General features: G+C 52.8%; 1 protein-coding gene across 1 annotated transcript; it reads left to right on the top strand.

Moving 5' to 3' along the window:
- Positions 1-7,095: 7,095 nt before the first annotated feature.
- LOC144953249 (large ribosomal subunit protein eL42) lies at positions 7,096-27,715 on the top strand. Its single transcript, XM_078883820.1, has 5 exons — positions 7,096-7,178; positions 11,116-11,221; positions 12,628-12,695; positions 13,273-13,395; positions 27,585-27,715. The coding sequence occupies exons 1-5, from the start codon at positions 7,176-7,178 to the stop codon at positions 27,603-27,605; spliced, it is 321 nt and encodes a 106-aa protein (XP_078739946.1). The 5' UTR covers positions 7,096-7,175; the 3' UTR covers positions 27,606-27,715.
- Positions 27,716-27,929: the final 214 nt, after the last annotated feature.

Consider the following 27,929-nt stretch of genomic DNA (forward strand, 5'->3'; position numbering starts at 1 on the left):
GGGTCACGGAACCTGGGGTCAGGGTTCTGGGGTCACGGAACCTGAGGTCACGGAACTTGGGGTCAGGGAACCTGGGGTCACGGAACCTGGGGTCACAGAACTTGGGGTCACGGGATCTGGGGTCACGGAACCTGGGGTCACGGAACCTGGGGTCAGGGACCTGGGGTCAGGGATCTGGGGTCACGGAACCTGGGATCAGGGAACCTGGGGTCACGGAACCTGGGATTGGAGATCTGGGATTAGAGACCTGGGATCAGGGATCTGGGGTCACGGAACCTGCGGTCACGGAACCTGGGATCAGGAACCTGGGGTCAGGGAATCTGGGGTCAAGGATCTGGGGTCACGGAACCTGGGGTCAGGGAACCTGGGGTCACGGAACCTGGGGTCACGGAACCTGGGGTCACAGAACCTGGGGTCACGGAACCTGGGGTCACGGAACCTGGGGTCAGGGAACCTGGGGTCACGGAACCTGGGGTCACGGGACCTGGGGTCACGGAACCTGGGGTCACGGAACCTGGGATCAGGGATCTGGGGTCACGGAACCTGGGGTCACGGAACCTGGGGTCACGGAACCTGGGGTCACGGGACCTGGGGTCACGGAACCTGGGGTCACGGAACCTGGGGTCACGGAACCTGGGGTCACGGGACCTGGGGTCACGGAACCTGGGGTCACGGAACCTGCGGTCACGGAACCTGGGATCACGGAACCTGGGGTCACGGGACCTGGGGTCACGGAACCTGGGGTCACGGATCTGGGGTCACGGAACCTGGGGTCACGGAACCTGGGGTCACGGATCTGGGGTCACGGAACCTGCAGTCACGGAACCTGGGATCAGGAACCTGGGGTCAGGGAATCTGGGGTCATGGAACCTGGGGTCAGGGGACCTGGGGTCACGGAACCTGGGGTCAGGGATCTGGGGTCACGGAACCTGAGGTCACGGAACCTGGGGTCAGGGAACCTGTGGTCATGGAACCTGGGGTCAGGGGACCTGGGGTCACGGAACCTGGGGTCAGGGATCTGGGGTCACGGAACCTGAGGTCACGGAACCTGGGGTCAGGGGACCTGGGGTCACGGAACCTGGGGTCAGGGATCTGGGGTCACGGAACCTGAGGTCACGGAACCTGGGGTCACGGAACCTGGGGTCACGGAACCTGGGGTCAGGGATCTGGGGTCACGGAACCTGAGGTCACGGAACCTGGGGTCAGGGAATCTGGGGTCATGGAACCTGGGGTCAGGGGACCTGGGGTCACGGAACCTGGGGTCAGGGATCTGGGGTCACGGAACCTGAGGTCACGGAACCTGGGGTCAGGGAACCTGGGGTCACGGAACCTGGGGTCACAGAACTTGGGGTCACGGGATCTGGGGTCACGGAACCTGGGGTCACGGAACCTGGGGTCAGGGATCTGGGATCACGGAACCTGAGGTCACGGAACCTGGGGTCAGGGAACCTGTGGTCATGGAACCTGGGGTCAGGGGACCTGGGGTCACGGAACCTGGGGTCAGGGATCTGGGGTCACGGAACCTGAGGTCACGGAACCTGGGGTCAGGGGACCTGGGGTCACGGAACCTGGGGTCAGGGATCTGGGGTCACGGAACCTGAGGTCACGGAACCTGGGGTCACGGAACCTGGGGTCACGGAACCTGGGGTCAGGGATCTGGGGTCACGGAACCTGAGGTCACGGAACCTGGGGTCACGGAACCTGGGGTCAGGGAACCTGGGGTCACGGAACCTGGGGTCACGGAACCTGGGGTCACGGAACCTGGGGTCAGTGATCTGGGGTCACGGAACCTGGGGTCACGGAACCTGGGGTCACGGAACCTGGGGTCACGGAACCTGGGGTCACGGAACCTGGGATTGGAGATCTGGGATTAGAGACCTGGGATAAGGGATCTGGGGTCACGGAACCTGCGGTCACGGAACCTGGGATCAGGAACCTGGGGTCAGGGAATCTGGGGTCATGGAACCTGGGGTCAGGGGACCTGGGGTCACGGAACCTGGGGTCAAGGATCTGGGGTCACGGAACCTGGGGTCACAGGACCTGGGGTCACGGAACCTGGGGTCATGGAACCTGGGGTCACGGAACCTGGGGTCACGGGACCTGGGGTCACGGAACCTGGGGTCACGGATCTGGGATCACGGAACCTGGGGTCACGGAACCTGGGGTCACGGAACCTGGGGTCACGGAACCTGGGGTCATGGAACCTGGGGTCACGGAACCTGGGGTCACGGGACCTGGGGTCACGGAACCTGGGGTCACGGATCTGGGATCACGGAACCTGGGGTCACGGAACCTGGGGTCACGGAACCTGGGGTCAGGGAACCTGGGGTCACGGGACCTGGGGTCACGGAACCCGGGGTCACGGAACCTGGGGTCACGGAACCTGGGGTCACGGGACCTGGGGTCAGGGAATCTGGGGTCATGGAACCTGGGGTCAGGGGACCTGGGGTCACGGAACCTGGGGTCAGGGATCTGGGGTCACAGAACCTGAGGTCACGGAACCTGGGGTCAGGGAACCTGTGGTCATGGAACCTGGGGTCAGGGGACCTGGGGTCACGGAACCTGGGGTCACGGAACCTGGGGTCAGGGATCTGGGGTCACGGAACCTGAGGTCACGGAACCTGGGGTCAGGGGACCTGGGGTCACGGAACCTGGGGTCAGGGATCTGGGGTCACGGAACCTGAGGTCACGGAACCTGGGGTCACGGAACCTGGGGTCACGGAACCTGGGGTCAGGGATCTGGGGTCACGGAACCTGAGGTCACGGAACCTGGGGTCAGGGAATCTGGGGTCATGGAACCTGGGGTCAGGGGGCCTGGGGTCACGGAACCTGGGGTCAGGGATCTGGGGTCACGGAACCTGAGGTCACGGAACTTGGGGTCAGGGAACCTGGGGTCACGGAACCTGGGGTCACAGAACTTGGGGTCACGGGATCTGGGGTCACGGAACCTGGGGTCACGGAACCTGGGGTCAGGGACCTGGGGTCAGGGATCTGGGGTCACGGAACCTGGGATCAGGGAACCTGGGGTCACGGAACCTGGGATTGGAGATCTGGGATTAGAGACCTGGGATCAGGGATCTGGGGTCACGGAACCTGCGGTCACGGAACCTGGGATCAGGAACCTGGGGTCAGGGAATCTGGGGTCAAGGATCTGGGGTCACGGAACCTGGGGTCAGGGAACCTGGGGTCACGGAACCTGGGGTCACGGAACCTGGGGTCACAGAACCTGGGGTCACGGAACCTGGGGTCACGGAACCTGGGGTCAGGGAACCTGGGGTCACGGAACCTGGGGTCACGGGACCTGGGGTCACGGAACCTGGGGTCACGGAACCTGGGATCAGGGATCTGGGGTCACGGAACCTGGGGTCACGGAACCTGGGGTCACGGAACCTGGGGTCACGGGACCTGGGGTCACGGAACCTGGGGTCACGGAACCTGGGGTCACGGAACCTGGGGTCACGGGACCTGGGGTCACGGAACCTGGGGTCACGGAACCTGCGGTCACGGAACCTGGGATCACGGAACCTGGGGTCACGGGACCTGGGGTCACGGAACCTGGGGTCACGGATCTGGGGTCACGGAACCTGGGGTCACGGAACCTGGGGTCACGGATCTGGGGTCACGGAACCTGCAGTCACGGAACCTGGGATCAGGAACCTGGGGTCAGGGAATCTGGGGTCATGGAACCTGGGGTCAGGGGACCTGGGGTCACGGAACCTGGGGTCAGGGATCTGGGGTCACGGAACCTGAGGTCACGGAACCTGGGGTCAGGGAACCTGTGGTCATGGAACCTGGGGTCAGGGGACCTGGGGTCACGGAACCTGGGGTCAGGGATCTGGGGTCACGGAACCTGAGGTCACGGAACCTGGGGTCAGGGGACCTGGGGTCACGGAACCTGGGGTCAGGGATCTGGGGTCACGGAACCTGAGGTCACGGAACCTGGGGTCACGGAACCTGGGGTCACGGAACCTGGGGTCAGGGATCTGGGGTCACGGAACCTGAGGTCACGGAACCTGGGGTCAGGGAATCTGGGGTCATGGAACCTGGGGTCAGGGGACCTGGGGTCACGGAACCTGGGGTCAGGGATCTGGGGTCACGGAACCTGAGGTCACGGAACCTGGGGTCAGGGAACCTGGGGTCACGGAACCTGGGGTCACAGAACTTGGGGTCACGGGATCTGGGGTCACGGAACCTGGGGTCACGGAACCTGGGGTCAGGGATCTGGGGTCACGGAACCTGAGGTCACGGAACCTGGGGTCAGGGAACCTGTGGTCATGGAACCTGGGGTCAGGGGACCTGGGGTCACGGAACCTGGGGTCAGGGATCTGGGGTCACGGAACCTGAGGTCACGGAACCTGGGGTCAGGGGACCTGGGGTCACGGAACCTGGGGTCAGGGATCTGGGGTCACGGAACCTGAGGTCACGGAACCTGGGGTCACGGAACCTGGGGTCACGGAACCTGGGGTCAGGGATCTGGGGTCACGGAACCTGAGGTCACGGAACCTGGGGTCAGGGAATCTGGGGTCATGGAACCTGGGGTCAGGGGACCTGGGGTCACGGAACCTGGGGTCAGGGATCTGGGGTCACGGAACCTGAGGTCACGGAACCTGGGGTCAGGGAACCTGGGGTCACGGAACCTGGGGTCACAGAACTTGGGGTCACGGGATCTGGGGTCACGGAACCTGGGGTCACGGAACCTGGGGTCACGGAACTTGGGGTCACGGGACCTGGGGTCACGGATCTGGGGTCACGGGACCTGGAGTCACGGATCTGGGGTCACGGAACCTGGGGTCACGGAACCTGGGATCAGGGAACCTGGGATCAGGGACCTGGGGTCACGGAACCTGGGGTCAGGGATCTGGGGTTACGGAACCTGGGGTCAGGGATCTGGGGTCACGGTACCTGGGGTCAGGGAACCTGGGGTCACGGAACCTGGGGTCAGGGATCTGGGGTCACGGGACCTGGGGTCACGGATCTGGGGTCACGGAACCTGGGGTCACGGAACCTGGGATCAGGGAACCTGGGATCAGGGACCTGGGGTCACGGAACCTGGGGTCAGGGATCTGGGGTTACGGAACCTGGGGTCAGGGATCTGGGGTCACGGTACCTGGGGTCAGGGAACCTGGGGTCACGGAACCTGGGGTCAGGGATCTGGGGTCACGGAACCTGGGGTCAGGGATCTGGGGTCACGGAACCTGGGGTCAAGGAACCTGGGGTCACGGAACCTGGGATTGGAGATCTGTGATTAGAGACCTGGGGTCAGGGGTCTGGGGTCAGGGACCTGGGATGAGAGCAGAGACAACGCATATCTTTAGAGCTGCTGCTGGTTGTTGTTGCTGTTGTTGTTGCTGTTGTTGCTGTTGCTGCTGTTGTTGTTGTTGTGCAGTTTGTTGTCCTTCCCCCGGTACCTCCGATTAGCCACTGGTTGCCTACGTAGAGTGGTGCCAAAGTAGTTCAACACAATTCTAGATTTGAAGCTTTTCGTGACTGCAAGGATTCATGCCCTTGGTTTTTTCGGTAAAGTCACCATGTAGGTAAAAAAAAAATGTAATTAAAATTAATAAAAAATAAAGTAATAAAAATCACGACGAGGTGGACGAAACGTCGTGATTTTTATTATTTTATTTTTTTATTAATTTTCATTTCATTTTTTTTACCTACGTGACTTTACCGAAAAAACTAACAGTATAGTTCAACACACACACACACAAACTACAATACACTATACTATACACTACACTATACACTACATAACACTGCAATAAAACTATAGACCCAGGTGCTATGGGTTGTACTACTGCTGTGCCAGGCTAGGTGCAGGAGGAGGAGGTCACGGGACAGACCCAGCAGGTGCCATGGGTTGACTGCTGTGCCAGGCTAGGTGCATGAGGATACGGGACAGACCCAGCAGGTGCCACGGGTTGACTGCTGTGCCAGGCTAGGTGCATGAGGTCACGGGACAGACCCAGCAGGTGCCACGGGTTGACTGCTGTGCCAGGCTAGGTGCATGAGGTCACGGGACAGACCCAGCAGGTGCCACGGGTTGACTGCTGTGCCAGGCTAGGTGCATGAGGTCACGGGACAGACCCAGCAGGTGCCACGGGTTGACTGCTGTGCCAGGCTAGGTGCATGAGGTCACGGGACAGACCCAGCAGGTGCCACGGGTTGACTGCTGTGCCAGGCTAGGTGCAGCAGGTCACGGGACAGACCCAGCAGGTGCCATGGGTTGACTGAGATGACTGACAGTACCACACACACACACAGTAACACAAAGGTCCCCCGTGTAGCCTCAACAGACTGTTGGGGCAAGTGCTGCGAGCTTGAAGCAGCACTGGGACACACACAGAGATAAAGCTCCCCCAGGTAGCCTCTAGCAGGCTCTAGGGGCAAGTGCTGTCAGTAGCAGCAGCAGTGCCTATGAGATACAGAAAATCGTCACTCGGTGTATCAACAACATCAACAACAACAACGACGACGACTACTACGTCATCGCGGCGGCTGTGCCAGGCTAGGTGCACCTCCACCACCACCACTACCACGAGGTAGCCGCAACCCACCTTGTTACTGTACGCGGGAGACAGTGAAGCCGCGCCCACCGCGCGCTCCGATTGGCTAAGCCTGCGCGGTGACGTCACCGCGTAGACGATTGCGTCATCGCGTAGCCGTCGATGACGTCACCGCGCAGCCCCGGCGACGTCACCGCGCCGCGGCACCCTCCGATGATGTCCCCGCCCCCCCCTCTCGACGTCACCGCGCTGCCGACGTCATTTTGTACGTCACCACGTAGCCTACTACGTCACCGCGCCACCACCCTGCCACGCCTCCAATGACGTCATTACGCCGACAAAAACGTCACCGCGCAACCGACAATAACGTCACCGCGCAGTCTTCCACGTCACCGCGCTACCCCCCCCCCCACGACGTCACCGCCCCGCCCTACGGTGACGTCACCGCGCCGACAACGACGTCACCGCGCAACCAAAGAATACGTCACCGCGCAGCCCCTCAACGTCACCGCGCTACCACTTCGCCCCGCCCCTTACTAAGACGTATCAGGCCCCGCCTCTCCCGCCTACGTCACCGCCCCGCCCCCCCCCCCTCACCAACTACGTCACCGCGCCGCCGACGTCACGTCCGCCTTCTTCCCGCCCTGGGCTCGTGGGGACGCAGCCGCCATGGTGAGCTCCTCCACCGCATCCACCACATCCGTCGCCTCAATCCGCATCGCATCGGCGCCATCGCGCCCCGCCGAGCTCGCGCGGAGTTCGCGACGGACCCGCGCCATCGTCTGCCGTCGATCGGTGTCGATATTTCCGTGGGGCGAAGAGGCGATCCCCTCATACTGTTGAATCGTTTCGCGGCCTCGTATCTCCTCTCGTTATTTTTTGTACGGCGGCCCGCCATTCGCTTGCCCTTCACGACAACGTTAGCGCATTGGTCGTTCGCCGTTCAGTTCGCTTCGACGCTGACGATTTAATCGTTTCTGCGGAGCGAGTTTTGCCTAACACCGGGCACCCCTCGTGAAGATTTTAAACGCGAACGTAAAAGTTGTAGGTAGCGGGTTTCGGTTTTTTGTTCGACGAAATGTATTGTTGTTGTTTAATTAAAAACCCGTCGCTTTTGGGGTTCGATTGAAATGGGCCTAGGGAGAGTTCTAGATTTGAAGCTTTCGTGACTGCAAGGAATCATTCTTAGGTTTTTTTCGGTAAAGTCACGTAGGTAAAACATCAAAATTAATGAAAATAAAATAAAAACAAAAATCACGACGTTTCGGAGGCAACACAAGTCTCCGTCATCAGGTGGGACCGTCACAGCCGAATTAGCTGCATCAAGTGAGGATGCAGCTAATTCGGCTGTGACGGTCCCACCTGATGACGGAGACTTGTGTTGCCTCCGAAACGTCGTGATCTAGGGAGAGTTGTTGATTTAAAGCTTTCGTGACTGCAGGAATTATCTCCATTCTCTCTGGTCCGTTCGGTAAAGCCGCGTAGTAGTGTTGCGATCGAAACGTCGTGATTTAGTTGAGTTTATTTCTAACTACGTGGCTTTACCACGTGGGTTAGAGAACACACGTGTCCATGTACAGTGTAGGTCTTCATCCAGCAGTAGATAGATGATGGTTGTGTTGAGACACGTGGGGGGGAGAGGTGGTCACGTGGGTTCGAGAACACACGTGACCATGTACAGTGTAGGCCTTCATTCAGCTGTGGATAGATGATGGTTGTGTTGAGACACGTGGGGGGGGAGAGGTGGTCACGTGGGTTCGAGAACACACGTGTCCATGTACAGTGTAGGTCTTCATCCAGCAGTAGATAGATGATGGTTGTGTTGAGACACGTGGGGGGGGAGAGGTGGTCACGTGGGTTCGAGAACACACGTGACCATGTACAGTGTAGGCCTTCATCCAGCAGTTGATAGATGATGGTTGTGTTGAGACACGTGGGGGGGGAGAGGTGGTCACGTGGGTTAGAGAACACACGTGACCATGTACAGTGTAGGCCTTCATCCAGCAGTTGATAGATGATGGTTGTGTTGAGACACGTGGGGGGGGAGAGGTGGTCACGTGGGTTAGAGAACACGTGTCCATGTACAGTGTAGGCCTTCATTCAGCTGTGGATAGATGATGGTTGTGCTGAGACACGTGGGGGGGGGGAGAGGTGGTCACGTGGGTTCGAGAACACACGTGACCATGTACAGTGTAGGTCTTCATGCAGCAGTTGATAGATGATGGTTGTGTTGAGACACGAGGGGGGGGGAGAGGTGGTCACGTGGGTTAGAGAACACACGTGACCATGTACAGTGTAGGCTTTCATTCAGCAGTTGATAGATGATGGTTGTGCTGAGACACGGGGGAGAGAAACCACCGGTATTAACCAACATTCTCCAGTCAGATTCCGTATCCCGCAGGAGAAATCCGAAGAGCTAGCAAGCTCTTTCTCCACACGTGTTCAGTAGGAGTGGGGGGCACGGGTTCTGGAGAGTAATAGGAGTTGAGGGGGGGGGGCTCTGGTGGTTTTGTGTGAGTGTCCATGATGTAACAGTCAACATTTCGATGTAAAGCTTTCGTGACTGCAGGGATTCATCTTCTTGGTTCAGTAAAGTCACGTAGAAGGGAAATAATAAAATAATAACATTAAAACATAATAAAGTACATTTCAATTTAAAGCTTTCGTGACTGCAGGGATTCATCTTCTTGGTTCTTTCAGTAAAGTCGCGTAGAAGGGAAATAAAATAATACAATTAAAACATAATGAAGTACATTTCGATTTAAAGCTTTCGTGACTGCAGGGATTCATCTTCTTGGTTCTTTCGGTAAAATCATCACGTAGAAGGGAAATAATGAAATAATTAAAATAAAACACAATACAATAATTCTCACGACGTTTCGGCCACAACGCAAGCAGCCGTCCTCAGGTGAAGAACAGGTCTGTCGAGAAGACAGCGTCTGAATGAAACACCACCAGGCTTGGCAGCGTCTATTTAAGCTGCTGGGTTGGAGGGGGGAAGAGCGCCTTGACAAACGAATTTGCATATCAAGATGAATTTAGCATATTTATGGGAAATGCAGATATGCGATTAGTACTGCTTGTGAAATGCGTAGGAGGTGGGCGGGGGGTTTAAAGTCATAATATGCCCGTGCGTTATGCAGGATTATTTTATTATGTGTTATTTTTATTATTTTATTATTTCCATTCCACGTGACTTTACCGAAAGAACCAAGAAGAGGTGAAAAACATGTTTCGCAATGATCGCCAAATTAAACGTAGGTGGGACCCCCCTTCATCCAATGTGCCCCCGGCTCCCACCCCCCCCCTCACAAAGACAAAGATCCCCCGTATAGCCTTAACAGACTGTAGGGGCAAGTGCTGTTAGTAGCAGTATCTATGAAGGCTACAAAAAAGATCCCCCGTATAGCCTTAACAGACTGTAGGGGCAAGTGCTGTTAGTAGCAGTATCTATGAAGGCTACAAAAAAGATCCCCCGTATAGCCTTAACAGACTGTAGGGGCAAGTGCTGTTAGTAGCCAGTAGTAGCAGTATCTATGAAGGCTACTACTAAGATCCCCCGTATAGCCTTAACAGACTGTAGGGGCAAGTGCTGTTAGCGAGCACCTATGAAGGCTGGCACGGCACACGAGGGGGTGGGTGGCCAGCACCACTCCCGGCCGCCTTTGTCTCCCCTGTGGCGATGTTTTGCACATCTCACCAGGTACTCATTTGAGGCCGAGTCGACCTAGGGGAGGCCCAGGACCGGTTCAAATATTCGAAGCTGGTGTTGGCCGTGAGCGGGAATAGAACTCTACCAATTCGTAGCGCTAACCGCTGCACCACCACTCCCCAAAGACACAGACACACAGACACACACAAAGATCCCCCGTGTAGCCTTAACAGACTGTTGGGGCAAGTGCTGTTAGCGAGCACCTGTGAAGGCTGGCACGGCACACGAGGGGGTGGGTGGGTGGCCAGCACCACTCCCGGCCGCCTTTGTCTCCCCTGTGGCGATGTTTACTACACACTGCACACCGCACCAGGTACTCATTTGAGGCTGAGTCGACCTAGGGGAGGCCCATAGGTTGAACCACCGATGTTGGCCGTGAGCGCCAATAGAACTCGGTACCTTTGCCTCAATTGGTGGCGCTAACCCAGGGGTGGGGAACCTTTTTGACTGGGAGAGCCATTAAAGCCAAATATTTCTAAATCTATTTCATTGAGAGCCATAGAGTAATTTTTAACGTCGAATAAATTAAATGCGTCTTACTTTTAACGCGACTTCTGGTGCTGCGTGGTTTTGCTGATGGCCTTGTAGTCTGGTTCGTGCGTTGGCGAGGTTGTGCTTCGTGCAGGCGCGTGACCCGTAAAATTTATCTTCAAAACTAATTTCTGTTTTACTTTAAAATGACGCAGTATTCTTAAGCAATATCACAAGTATTTTAAGATCGGTTCCAAACGGATTTTTTATTTTTTCAACTCAAAATTGTCTGGGGAGCCATATGCCGTCACTGGAAGAGCCATACATGGCTCGCGAGCCATAGGTTCCCGACCGCTGCACTAACCACTGCGCACCGCTGCTTTGCCCCGCACGCAACGCTCGCTCGCTCTCTCTCTCCTCGCACAGGTGAACGTTCCCAAGTCGCGCAGGACCTTCTGCAAGAAGTGTCGCAAGCACCAGCCGCACAAGGTGACGCAGTACAAGAAGGGCAAGGACTCCGTCTACGCTCAAGGTGAGAGAGGGGAGGGGTTTTGATTCCTTACCCGTACCCGGCGAACTTGAATTTTGAGAAGAGACAAGACGTTGGGAAATGAGTGACAAACGGTGACTCACCAGTGACTCACGGTCTACCCGTACCCAGCCGTACCCTACCCGTACCGGTACGGGTAAGGTAGGGTACGGGTATTGGGTACCTGATTGCGACCTCTGGGATGAAGCCATGTTGCAGGCGCGGGTGGGTTGATTGGATCACGGGAAGTGGGTTAAAAAACGACCGAAAGATTTGCACGGTCGTAAGCGCGCAAGGAAGCAAGTGAACTTAATATAAAGGATTTTAAAATGAGATGTGATAGAGCAAATCTGAGATCAGATTTGGAATCAGCACCCTGAAATTAGTCTAGAACAGCTGCAAAAGTCCAGGCCAGAAAAAAAACGTTTTGTTGTTGACCAGTGTAACTCTCTAGCTCGTAAAATTCATCACGCAGTGTTAATCAGTATTCTGAAAAGCCACTTTGTTGAACGGCTTTCGTTTGTGATTGCGAGGTAGCTTCTGAAAAATAAAGTTATACTGGTAGGAACCAAGTGAACCAGCCTACAATAGATTATATCGTCCGTCCGTCTAGCAACATCGCCCCCTACTGCAAACACTTGGCAGGACCCTACAAAAACCTTTAGACTCAGTGAGGCTTTCCTGGCTAAACAAGTGTAACATTCCCTTATAATTCCCTGAGATAGTTTTTAATTAAAACATTTAATTAAAACTTAACTCACAGCGGCCTAAAGCCTACAGCTAGGCCTAAAGCCTAGAACTAGGCCTCAAACTCTCCCTTCGTATCGTACCCCCGCGTGTGTGAAAGGGAGTTAATGTTTAACAATGTTACATTCCCTGATGTTTTTTAAAAATAGAAACATTTACATTCAAAGCTTTTACATTAATAATTAAACCATTTAAATTACAAATTAACTCACAGCGGCCTAAAGCCTACAGCTAGGCCTAAAGCCTACAACTAGGCCTCAAACTCTCCCTTCGTATCGTCCGATTAGGTGTAGCAGCATCGCCCCCTACTGCAAACACTTGGCAGGACCCTACACAAACCTTTACACTCAGTGGGGCTTTCCTGGCTAAACAAGTGTAATATAATACATTATGTTTCTATTCTTTGGTTATTCGTTCCTACCAGCCCACCCCGCAGGGACCTGTTTGACTCCATGGGCTTTGCCCCTGGTAGGATGTGGGGATTATTGTACATGTACGTGTTTGCTTTTCCTACTTTGCACTGCTGTCCTGTTTGTATTGTGTTTGTTGTTGTACTGATCTTACCACGTGTCCCCCGCTACTGGTCATCTGTGATAAGAGCTTTATCGCTCATCAGATTCCTCCTGCAATGCAAATGCTGATTGTGACGGTTCTTGTCGCAGGCAAGCGCCGCTACGACCGCAAGCAAAGCGGCTATGGTGGGCAGACGAAGCCGATCTTCCACAAGAAGGTGAGGTGGGGGTGGTGGTGGCTATGATTACGGTTGTGGTGGTGATGATTGTGGTGAATGGTGGTGATGATTGTGGTGGTGGTGATGATTGTGGTGGTGGTGATGACGTTGGTGGTGGTGATGGTGGTGGTGATGGTGGTGATGACGATGGTGGTGATGACGATGGTGTCAGTGGTGGTGACGATGATGATAATTGTGATGAAGGTGGCGTTGATGATGACGACGATGATGATGATGACGACGACCATGACGACGACGATGATGACGACGACGACGATGATGATGATGACGACGATGATGACGACGATGATGACGATGATGACGACGACGACGGTGGTGATGACGACGACGATGATGATGACGACGGTGGTGACGACGGTGATGACGGCGGTGATGACGGCGGTGATGACGGCGGTGATGACGGCGGTGATGACGGCGGTGATGACGGCGGTGATGACGGCGGTGATGACGGCGGTGATGACGGCGGTGATGACGGCGGTGATGACGGCGGTGATGACGGCGGTGATGACGGCGGTGATGTAACTCGCGGACACGTGTGGTGGTGGTGGTGGTCCAGGCCAAGACGACCAAGAAGATTGTGCTGCGTCTGGAGTGCGTGGAGCCCAACTGCCGTGCCAAGCGGATGATCGCCATCAAGCGCTGCAAGCACTTCGAGCTGGGGGGCGACAAGAAGAGGAAGGTGGGTGGACCACCACCACCACCACCCACTACACACACCACCCACTTACACTGCACACCACTTACACTACACACCACTTACACTACACACCACTTACACTACACACACCACCACTCACTACACACACCACTCATCACTCACCACTTACACTACACACCACACACACCACATACACTACACACACCACCACTCACTACACACACCACTCACCACTTACACTACACACCACACACACCACTTACACTACACACCACTTACACTACACACACCACTTACACTACACACACCACTCACCACTTACACTACACACCACACACACCACTTACACTACACACACCACCCACCCACTACACACACCACCACCACTTGCACTACACACACCACCCACTCACCACTTACACTACACACACCACCACCCACTACACACACCACTCGCACTACACACACCACCCACCCACTCACACTACACACCACCACCCACTACACACACCACCACCACCCACCACTCACTACACACACCACCACTTACACTACACACACCACCCACTTACACTACACACACCACTTACACTACACACACCACCCACTTACACTACACACACCACTTACACTACACACACCACTTACACTACACACACCACCCACTTACACTACACACCACCCACCACTTACACTACACACACCACTTACACTACACACACCACTTACACTACACACACCACCCACTTACACTACACACCACCCACCACTTACACTACACACACCACCCACCACTTACACTACACACACCACCCACTTACACTACACACACCACTTACACTACACACACCACCCACTTACACTACACACACCACCCACTTACACTACACACACCACCCACCACTTACACTACACACACCACCCACTTACACTACACACACCACCCACTTACACTACACACACACCACTTACACTACACACCACCCACCACTTACACTACACACACCCACCACTTACACTACACACACACCACTTACACTACACACCACCCACCACTTAAACTACACACACCACCACCCACTTACACTACACACACCACCCACTTACATTACACACACACCACTTACACTACACACCACCACCCACTTACACTACACACACCACCACCCACTTACACTACACACACCACCACCCACTTACACTACACACACCACTTACACTACACACACCACCCACTTACACTACACACACCACCCACTTACACTACACACACCACCCACTTACACTACACACACCACTTACACTACACACACCACCCACTTACACTACACACACCACCCACCACTTACACTACACACACCACCCACTTACACTACACACACCACCCACTTACACTACACACACCACCCACTTACACTACACACACCACCCACCACTCACTACACACACCACCACTTACACTACACACACCACCCACTTACACTACACACACCACTTACACTACACACACCACCCACCACTTACACTACACACACCACTTACACTACACACACCACCCACTTACACTACACACCACTTACACTACACACACCACCACCCACCACTTACACTACACACACCACTTACACTACACACCACACACCACTTACACTACACACACCACCCACTTACACTACACACACCACCCACCACTTACACTACACACACCACCCACTTACACTACACACACCACCCACTTACACTACACACACCACCCACCACTCACTACACACACCACCACTTACACTACACACACCACCCACTTACACTACACACCACTTACACTACACACACCACCACCCACCACTTACACTACACACACCACTTACACTACACACCACACACCACTTACACTACACACACCACCCACTTACACTACACACACCACCCACCACTTACACTACACACACCACCCACTTACACTACACACACCACCCACTTACACTACACACACCACCCACCACTCACTACACACACCACCACTTACACTACACACACCACCCACTTACACTACACACACCACTTACACTACACACACCACCACCCACCACTTACACTACACACACCACTTACACTACACACCACACACCACTTACACTACACACACCACCCACCACTTACACTACACACACCACTTACACTACACACACCACCCACTCACACTACACACCACTTACACTACACACACCACCACCCACCACTTACACTACACACACCACACACCACTTACACTACACACACCACCACTCACTACACACACCACTCACCACTTACACTACACACCACACACACCACTTACACTACACACCACTTACACTACACACCACACACCACTTACACTACACACCACACACCACTTACACTACACACACCACACACCACCACTCACTACACACACCACTCACCACTTACACTACACACCACACACACCACTTACACTACACACCACTTACACTACACACACCACTTACACTACACACACCACTCACCACTTACACTACACACCACACACACCACTTACACTACACACACCACCACCCACCACTTACACTACACACCACTCACCACTTACACTACACACCACTTGCACTACACACACCACTTGCACTACACACACCACCACTCACTACACACATCACCACCCACTACACACACCACTCACACTACCACCACCCACCCACCACTTACACTACACACCACTTACACTACACACCACTTACACTACACACACCACCCACCACTCACCACTTACACTACACACACCACCCACTACACACACCACTCACACTATACACACCACCCACCACTCACCACTTACACTACACACACCACCCACCACACACACCACTTACACTACACACACCACCACCCACCACTTACACTACACACCACCCACCACTCACCACTTACACTACACACACCACCCACCACTTACACTACACACACCACTTACACTACACACACCACCCACCCACTACACACACCACTTACACTACACACACCACCCACCCACTCACACTACACACCACCACCCACTACACACACCACCCACCCACTACACACACCACCACCACTTACACTACACACACCACCACCACTCACCACTTACACTACACACACCACTTACACTACACACACCACCCACCCACTACCCACACCACTCACACTACACACACCACCCACCACCACCCACCACTTACACTACACACACCACCACCCACTATACACACCACCCACCAACTACACACACCACCCACCCACTGCACACACCACTCACACTACACACACCACCACCCACCACTTACACTACACACACCACCACCCACTACACACACCACCCACCCACTACACACACCACCACTCACTACACACATCACCACCCACTATACACACCACCACTCACTACACACACCACCACCCACCACTTACACTACACACACCACCACCCACTACACACACCACCCACCCACTGCACACACCACTCACACTACACACACCACCACCCACCACTTACACTACACACACCACCACCCACTACACACACCACCCACCCACTACACACACCACCACTCACTACACACACCACCCACCCACTCACACTACACACCACCACCACCCACCACTCACTACACACACCACCACTTACACTACACACACCACCCACTTACACTACACACACCACTTACACTACACACACCACCCACTTACACTACACACACCACTTACACTACACACCACCACCCACCACTCACCACTTACACTACACACTACACACACCACTTACACTACACACCACTTACACTACACACTACACACACCACTTACACTACACACACCACTTACACTACACACTACACACACCACTTACACTACACACACCACTTACACTACACACACCACTTACACTACACACCACACACACCACTTACACTACACACACCACCACCACCCACCACTTACACACTACACACACCACCACCACCCACCACTTACACTACACACCACCCACCACTCACCACTTACACTACACACACCACCACCCACTACACACACCACTCGCACTACACACACCACCACCCACTACACACACCACCACCCACTACACACACCACCACCCACTACACACACCACCACCCACTACACACACCACCCACCCACTACACACACCACCACCCACTACACACACCACCACCCACTACACACACCACTCGCACTACACACACCACCACCCACTACACACACCACCCACCCACTACACACACCACCACCCACTACACACACCACCACCCACTACACACACCACCCACCCACTACACACACCACCACCCACTACACACACCACCCACCCACTACACACACCACCACCCACTACACACACCACCCACCCACTACACACACCACCACCACTTACACTACACACACCACCCCACCCACTACACACACCACCACCACTTACACTACACACACCACTTACACTACAACACACAACCCACTACACACACCACTCACACTACACACACCACCCACCACCACCCACCACTTACACTACACACACCACCACCCACTACACACACCACCACCCACTACACACACCACCCACCCACTACACACACCACCCACCCACTACACACACCACCCCACCCACTACACACACCACTCACACTACACACACCACCCACCACCACCCACCACTTACACTACACACACCACCACCCACTACACACACCACCCACCCACTACACACACCACCCACCCACTACACACACCACTCACACTACACACAACCACCCACCCACTACACACACCACTCACACTACACACACCACCCACCACCACCCACCACTCACACTACACACACCACCCACCACCACCCACCACTTACACTACACACACCACCACCCACTACACACACCACCCACCCACTACACACACCACTCACACTACACACACCACCCACCACTTACACTACACACACCACCACCCACTACACACACCACCCACCCACTACACACACCACCCACCCACTACACACACCACCCACCCACTACACACACCACTCACACTACACACACCACCCACCACCACCCACCACTTACACTACACACACCACCACCCACTACACACACCACCCACCCACTACACACACCACCCACCCACTACACACACCACTCACACTACACACACCACCCACCCACTACACACACCACCACTCACTACACACACCACCCACCCACTACACACACCACCCACCCACTACACACACCACCCACCCACTACACACACCACTCACACTACACACACCACCCACCACCACCCACCACTTACACTACACACACCACCACCCACTACACACACCACCCACCCACTACACACACCACTCACACTACACACACCACCCACCACTTACACTACACACACCACCACCCACTACACACACCACCCACCCACTACACACACCACCCACCCACTACACACACCACCCACCCACTACACACACCACTCACACTACACACACCACCCACCACCACCCACCACTCACACTACACACACCACCCACCACCACCCACCACTTACACTACACACACCACCACCCACTACACACACCACCCACCCACTACACACACCACTCACACTACACACACCACCCACCACCACCCACCACTTACACTACACACACCACCACCCACTACACACACCACCCACCCACTACACACACCACCACTCACTACACACACCACCCACCCACTACACACACCACTCGCACTACACACACCACCCACCCACTACACACATCACCACCCACTATACATACCACCACTCACTACACACACTACCCACCCACTACACACACCACTCGCACTACACACACCACCCACCCACTACACACATCACCACCCACTATACATACCACCACTCACTACACACACCACCCACCCACTACACACACCACTCGCACTACACACACCACCCACCCACTACACACATCACCACCCACTATACATACCACCACTCACTACACACACCACCCACCCACTACACACACCACTCGCACTACACACACCACCCACCCACTACACACACCACTCGCACTACACACACCACCCACCCACTCACACTACACACCACCACCCACTACACACACCACCACCACCCACCACTCACTACACACACCACCACTTACACTACACACCACCACCCACCACTCACCACTTACACTACACACTACACACACCACTTACACCACACACACCACTTACACTACACACACCACTTACACCACACACACCACTTACACTACACACACCACTTGCACTACACACACCACTTACACTACACACACCACTTACACTACACACACCACTTACACTACACACCACTTACACTACACACCACACACACCACTTACACCACACACACCACTTACACTACACACATCACTTACACTACACACCACTTACACTACACACCACACACACCACTTACACTACACACACCACTTACACTACACACACCACTTACACTACACACCACACACACCACTTACACTACACACACCACTTACACTACACACACCACTTACACCACACACACCACTTACACTACACACACCACTTACACTACACACACCACTTGCACTACACACACCACTTACACTACACACACCACTTACACCACACACACCACTTACACTACACACACCACTTGCACTACACACACCCACCACTTACACTACACACACCACACACACCACTTACACCACACACACCACTTACACTACACACACCACACACACCACTTACACCACACACACCACTTACACTACACACACCACTTACACTACACACACCACTTTCACTACACACACCCACCACTTACACTACACACACCACACACACCACTTACACCACACACACCACTTACACTACACACCACACACACCACTTACACCACACACACCACTTACACTACACACCACACACACCACTTACACTACACACACCACTTACACTACACACACCACTTACACCACACACACCACTTACACTACACACACCACTTACACTACACACCACACACACCACTTACACCACACACACCACTTACACCACACACACCACTTACACTACACACACCCACCACTTACACTACACACACCACACACACCACTTACACCACACACACCACTTACACTACACACACCACTTACACTACACACCACACACACCACTTACACCACACACACCACTTACACTACACACACCACTTACACTACACACACCACTTACACTACACACACCACTTACACTACACACCACTTACACTACACACACCACTTACACTACACACCACTTACACTACACACCACTTACACTACACACACCACTTACACTACACACACCACTTACACTACACACCACTTACACTACACACACCACTTACACTACACACCACTTACACTACACACACTACTTACACTACACACACCACTTACACTACACACCACTTACACTACACACCACTTACACTACACACCACTTACACTACACACCACTTACACTACACACCACTTACACTACACACCACTTACACTACACACACCACTTACACTACACACCACTTACACTACACACACTACTTACACTACACACCACTTACACTACACACCACTTACACTACACACACCACTTACACTACACACCACTTACACTACACACACTACTTACACTACACACACCACTTACACTACACACACCACTTACACTACACACACCACTTACACTACACACCACTTACACTACACACACCACTTACACTACACACCACTTACACTACACACACCACTTACACCACACACACCACTTACACTACACACACCACTTACACTACACACCACTTACACCACACACACCACTTACACTACACACACCACTTACACTACACACACCACTTACACTACACACACCACTTACACTACACACACCACTTACACTACACACACCACTTACACTACACACACCACTTACACTACACACCACTTACACTACACACCACTTACACCACACACACCACTTACACTACACACACCACTTACACTACACACACCACTTACACTACACACACCACTTACACTACACACACCACTTACACTACACACACCACTTACACTACACACCACTTACACCACACACACCACTTACACTACACACACCACTTACACTACACACACCACTTACACTACACACACCACTTACACTACACACACCACTTACACTACACACACCACTTACACTACACACACCACTTACACTACACACCACTTACACTACACACACCACTTACACTACACACCACTTACACTACACACACCACTTACACTACACACACCACTTACACTACACACACCACTTACACTACACACACCACTCACACTACACACACCACTTACACTACACACACCACTTACACTACACACACCACTCACACTACACACACCACTTACACTACACACCACTTACACTACACACCACTTACACTACACACCACTTACACTACACACACCACTTACACTACACACACCACTTACACTACACACACCACTTACACTACACACACCACTCACACTACACACACCACTTACACTACACACCACTTACACTACACACCACTTACACTACACACACCACTTACACTACACACACCACTTACACTACACACCACTTACACTACACACACCACTTACACTACACACCACTTACACTACACACACCACTTACACTACACACACCACTCACACTACACACACCACTTACACTACACACCACTTACACTACACACACCACTTACACTACACACCACTTACACTACACACCACTTACACTACACACACCACTTACACTACACACACCACTTACACTACACACACCACTTACACTACACACACCACTTACACTACACACCACTTACACTACACACCACTTACACTACACACACCACTTACACTACACACACCACTTACACTACACACCACTTACACTACACACACCACTTACACTACACACACCACTTACACTACACACACTACTTACACTACACACCACTTACACTACACACACCACTTACACTACACACACCACTTACACTACACACACTACTTACACTACACACACCACTTGCACTACACACCACTTACACTACACACACCACTTACACTACACACACCACTTACACTACACACACCACTTACACTACACACACCACTCACACTACACACACCACTTACACTACACACACCACTTACACTACACACACCACTCACACTACACACACCACTTACACTACACACACCACTTACACTACACACACCACTTACACTACACACACCACTTACACTACACACACCACTCACACTACACACACCACTTACACTACACACCACTTACACTACACACCACTTACACTACACACACCACTTACACTACACACACCACTTACACTACACACCACTTACACTACACACACCACTTACACTACACACACCACTTACACTACACACACTACTTACACTACACACCACTTACACTACACACACCACTTACACTACACACACCACTTACACTACACACACTACTTACACTACACACACCACTTGCACTACACACCACTTACACTACACACACCACTTACACTACACACACCACTTACACTACACACACCACTTACACTACACACCACTTACACTACACACCACTTACACTACACACACCACTTACACTACACACACCACTTACACTACACACCACTTACACTACACACCACTTACACTACACACACCACTTACACTACACACACCACTTACACTACACACCACTTACACTACACACCACTTACACTACACACCACTTACACTACACACCACTTACACTACACACACCACTTACACTACACACCACTTACACTACACACCACTTACACTACACACACCACTTACACTACACACACCACTTACACTACACACACCACTTACACTACACACACCCACCACTTACACTACACACACCCACCACTTACACTACACACACCACTTACACTACACACACCCACCACTTACACTACACACACCACTTACACTACACACACCACTTACACTACACACACCACTTACACTACACACACCACTTACACTACACACACCCACCACTTACACTACACACACCACTTACACTACACACCACTTACACTACACACCACTTACACTACACACACCACTTACACTACACACACCACTTACACTACACACACCCACCACTTACACTACACACACCACTTACACTACACACACCACTTACACTACACACACCACTTACACTACACACCACTTACACTACACACACCACTTACACTACACACACCCACCACTTACACTACACACACCACTTACACTACACACACCACTTACACTACACACACCACTTACACTACACACACCACTTACACTACACACACCACTTACACTACACACACCACTTACACTACACACACCACTTACACTACACACACCACTTACACTACACACTACACACACCACTTACACTACACACACCACTTACACTACACACACCACTTACACTACACACACCACTTACACTACACACACCACTTACACTACACACTACACACACCACTTACACTACACACACCACTTACACTACACACACCACTTACACTACACACACCACTTACACTACACACTACACACACCACTTACACTACACACACCACTTACACTACACACACACCACTTACACTACACACACCACTTACACTACACACACCACTTACACTACACACACCACTTACACTACACACCACTTACACTACACACACCACTTACACTACACACTACACACACCACTTACACTACACACACCACTTACACTACACACACACCACTTACACTACACACACCACTTACACTACACACACCACTTGCACTACACACACCACTTGCACTACACACCACTTACACTACACACACCACTTACACTACACACACCACTTACACTACACACACCACTTACACTACACACACCACTTACACTACACACACCACTTACACTACACACACACCACTTACACTACACACACCACTTACACTACACACACCACTTACACTACACACACCACTTACACTACACACACCACTTACACTACACACCACTTACACTACACACACCACTTACACTACACACACCACTTACACTACACACACCACTTACACTACACACACCACTTACACTACACACCACTTACACTACACACCACTTACACTACACACCACTTACACTACACACCACTTACACTACACACACCACTTACACTACACACCACTTACACTACACACCACTTACACTACACACACCACTTACACTACACACCACTTACACTACACACACCACTTACACTACACACCACTTACACTACACACCACTTACACTACACACCACTTACACTACACACACCACTTACACTACACACCACTTACACTACACACCACTTACACTACACACCACTTACACTACACACCACTTACACTACACACCACTTACACTACACACACCACTTACACTACACACCACTTACACTACACACCACTTACACTACACACCACTTACACTACACACCACTTACACTACACACCACTTACACTACACACACCACTTACACTACACACCACTTACACTACACACCACTTACACTACACACCACTTACACTACACACCACTTACACTACACACCACTTACACTACACACACCACCACTCACTACACACACCACCACTCACTACACACACCACTTACACTACACACACCACTTACACTACACACCACTTACACTACACACACCACTTACACTACACACACCACTTACACTACACACCACTTACACTACACACACCACCACTCACTACACACACCACTTACACTACACACACCACTTACACTACACACCACTTACACTACACACCACTTACACTACACACACCACTTACACTACACACCACTTACACTACACACCACTTACACTACACACCACTTACACTACACACACCACTTACACTACACACACCACTTACACTACACACCACTTACACTACACACCACTTACACTACACACCACTTACACTACACACACCACTTACACTACACACCACCACTCACACTACACACACCACTTACACTACACACCACTTACACTACACACCACTTACACTACACACACTACTTACACTACACACCACTTACACTACACACACCACTTACACTACACACCACTTACACTACACACACCACTTACACTACACACACCACTTACACTACACACCACTTACACTACACACCACTTACACTACACACACCACTTACACTACACACACCACTTACACTACACACACCACTTACACTACACACACCACTTACACTACACACCACTTACACTACACACACCACTTACACTACACACCACTTACACTACACACACCACTTACACTACACACACTACTTACACTACACACCACTTACACTACACACACCACTTACACTACACACACCACTTACACTACACACACCACTTACACTACACACACCACTTACACTACACACCACTTACACTACACACACCACTTACACTACACACACCACTTACACTACACACACCACTTACACTACACACACCACTTACACTACACACACCACTTACACTACACACACCACTTGCACTACACACACCACTTGCACTACACACACCACTTACACTACACACACCACTTACACTACACACACCACTTACACTACACACACCACTTACACTACACACCACTTACACTACACACACCACTTACACTACACACACCACTTACACTACACACACCACTTACACTACACACACCACTTACACTACACACACCACTTACACTACACACCACTTACACTACACACACCACTTACACTACACACCACTTACACTACACACACCACTTACACTACACACACCACTTACACTACACACACCACTTACACTACACACACCACTTACACTACACACACCACTTACACTACACACACCCACCACTTACACTACACACACCCACCACTTACACTACACACACCACTTACACTACACACACCCACCACTTACACTACACACACCACTTACACTACACACACCACTTACACTACACACACCACTTACACTACACACACCACTTACACTACACACACCACTTACACTACACACACCCACCACTTACACTACACCCACCACTTACACTACACACACCACTTACACTACACACTACACACACCACTTACACTACACACACCACTCACACCACCCTACACCCACTCACCCGCCTGCTCAGCCCAGTACACCCAGGCACTCAACCACCCAGCCATCTACTCACTCACTCAGCCATCCACTCACCCAGCCATCCACTCACCCACTCAGCCATCCACTCACCCACTCAGCCATCCACTCAGTCATCCACTCACCCACTCAGCCATCCACTCACCCACTCAGCCATCCACTCACCCACTCAGCCATCTACTCACCCACTCAGCCATCCACTCACCCACTCAGCCATCCACTCACCCACTCAGCCATCCACTCACCCACTCAGCCATCTACTCACCCACTCAGCCATCCACTCACCCACTCAGCCATCCACTCACCCACTCAGCCATCCACTCACCCACCCAGCCATCCACTCACCCATCCACCCTCGCCCACTCGTCCACCCACTCACCCACACAAATCCTATGTATGGAAACAGTATTTTGGTTTGTACATGGAGAGACTAATGTGCGTGTGTGTGTGTCTCTGTGTGTGTCTGTGTGTGTGTCTGTGTGTGTCTCTGTGTGTCTGTGTGTGTGTCGTTGTGTGTCTGTGTCGTTGTGTGTGTGTGTCTGTGCGTGTGTTTCTCTTGTGTGTGTCTGTGTGTGTGTCTGCCTCTGTGTGTGTCTCTGTGTGTCTCTGTGTCTCTGTCTGTGTGTCTGTGTGTGTCTCTGCCTGTCTGTCGGCCTGTGTGTGTGTCTGCCTGTGTGTCTGCCTGTGTGTGTGTCTGCCTGTGTGTGTGTCTGTGTGTGCCCTCGTCTCTCCGCGCGCTCCCCCCCCAGGGTCAAGTCATCCAGTTCTAGGCCTCGTCTCCTCACCACGCCGCCCAACGCTGCCGCTGCTGCTGCTGCTGAGCGCCGCGTGCCCAGCGCGTGCCCTGGGCTAATAAAGAGAGCTGGGCAATCACAACCAACACGCACGTGTCCCCCTCGTCCCTCACTCTGTGTCGATGTGCGTGTGTGTTGGTGTGTTGATGAGTGTTGGGGGGCGTGGTCTCACTGGGGGCGTGGTCTCGCTGGGGGGTGTGGTCTCGGTGGGGGGCGTGGTCTCGCTGGGGGGTGTGTTTTCGCTGGGGGGTGTGGTCTCATTGGGGGCGTGGCCTCATGGGGCGTGTGGTCTCGCTAGGG

Source organism: Lampetra fluviatilis, chromosome 73, assembly GCF_964198595.1.
Source record: "Lampetra fluviatilis chromosome 73, kcLamFluv1.1, whole genome shotgun sequence".
NCBI classification, from domain to species: Eukaryota; Metazoa; Chordata; class Hyperoartia; order Petromyzontiformes; family Petromyzontidae; genus Lampetra; species Lampetra fluviatilis.

Bases quoted from the DNA above. Each gene is read 5' to 3' on its own strand.
- LOC144953249 (XM_078883820.1), top strand. The intron at 11,222-12,627 runs GTGAGAGAGGGG...TTCTTGTCGCAG, and splicing joins GGACTCCGTCTACGCTCAAG to GCAAGCGCCGCTACGACCGC. The intron at 12,696-13,272 runs GTGAGGTGGGGG...GTGGTGGTCCAG, and splicing joins AGCCGATCTTCCACAAGAAG to GCCAAGACGACCAAGAAGAT.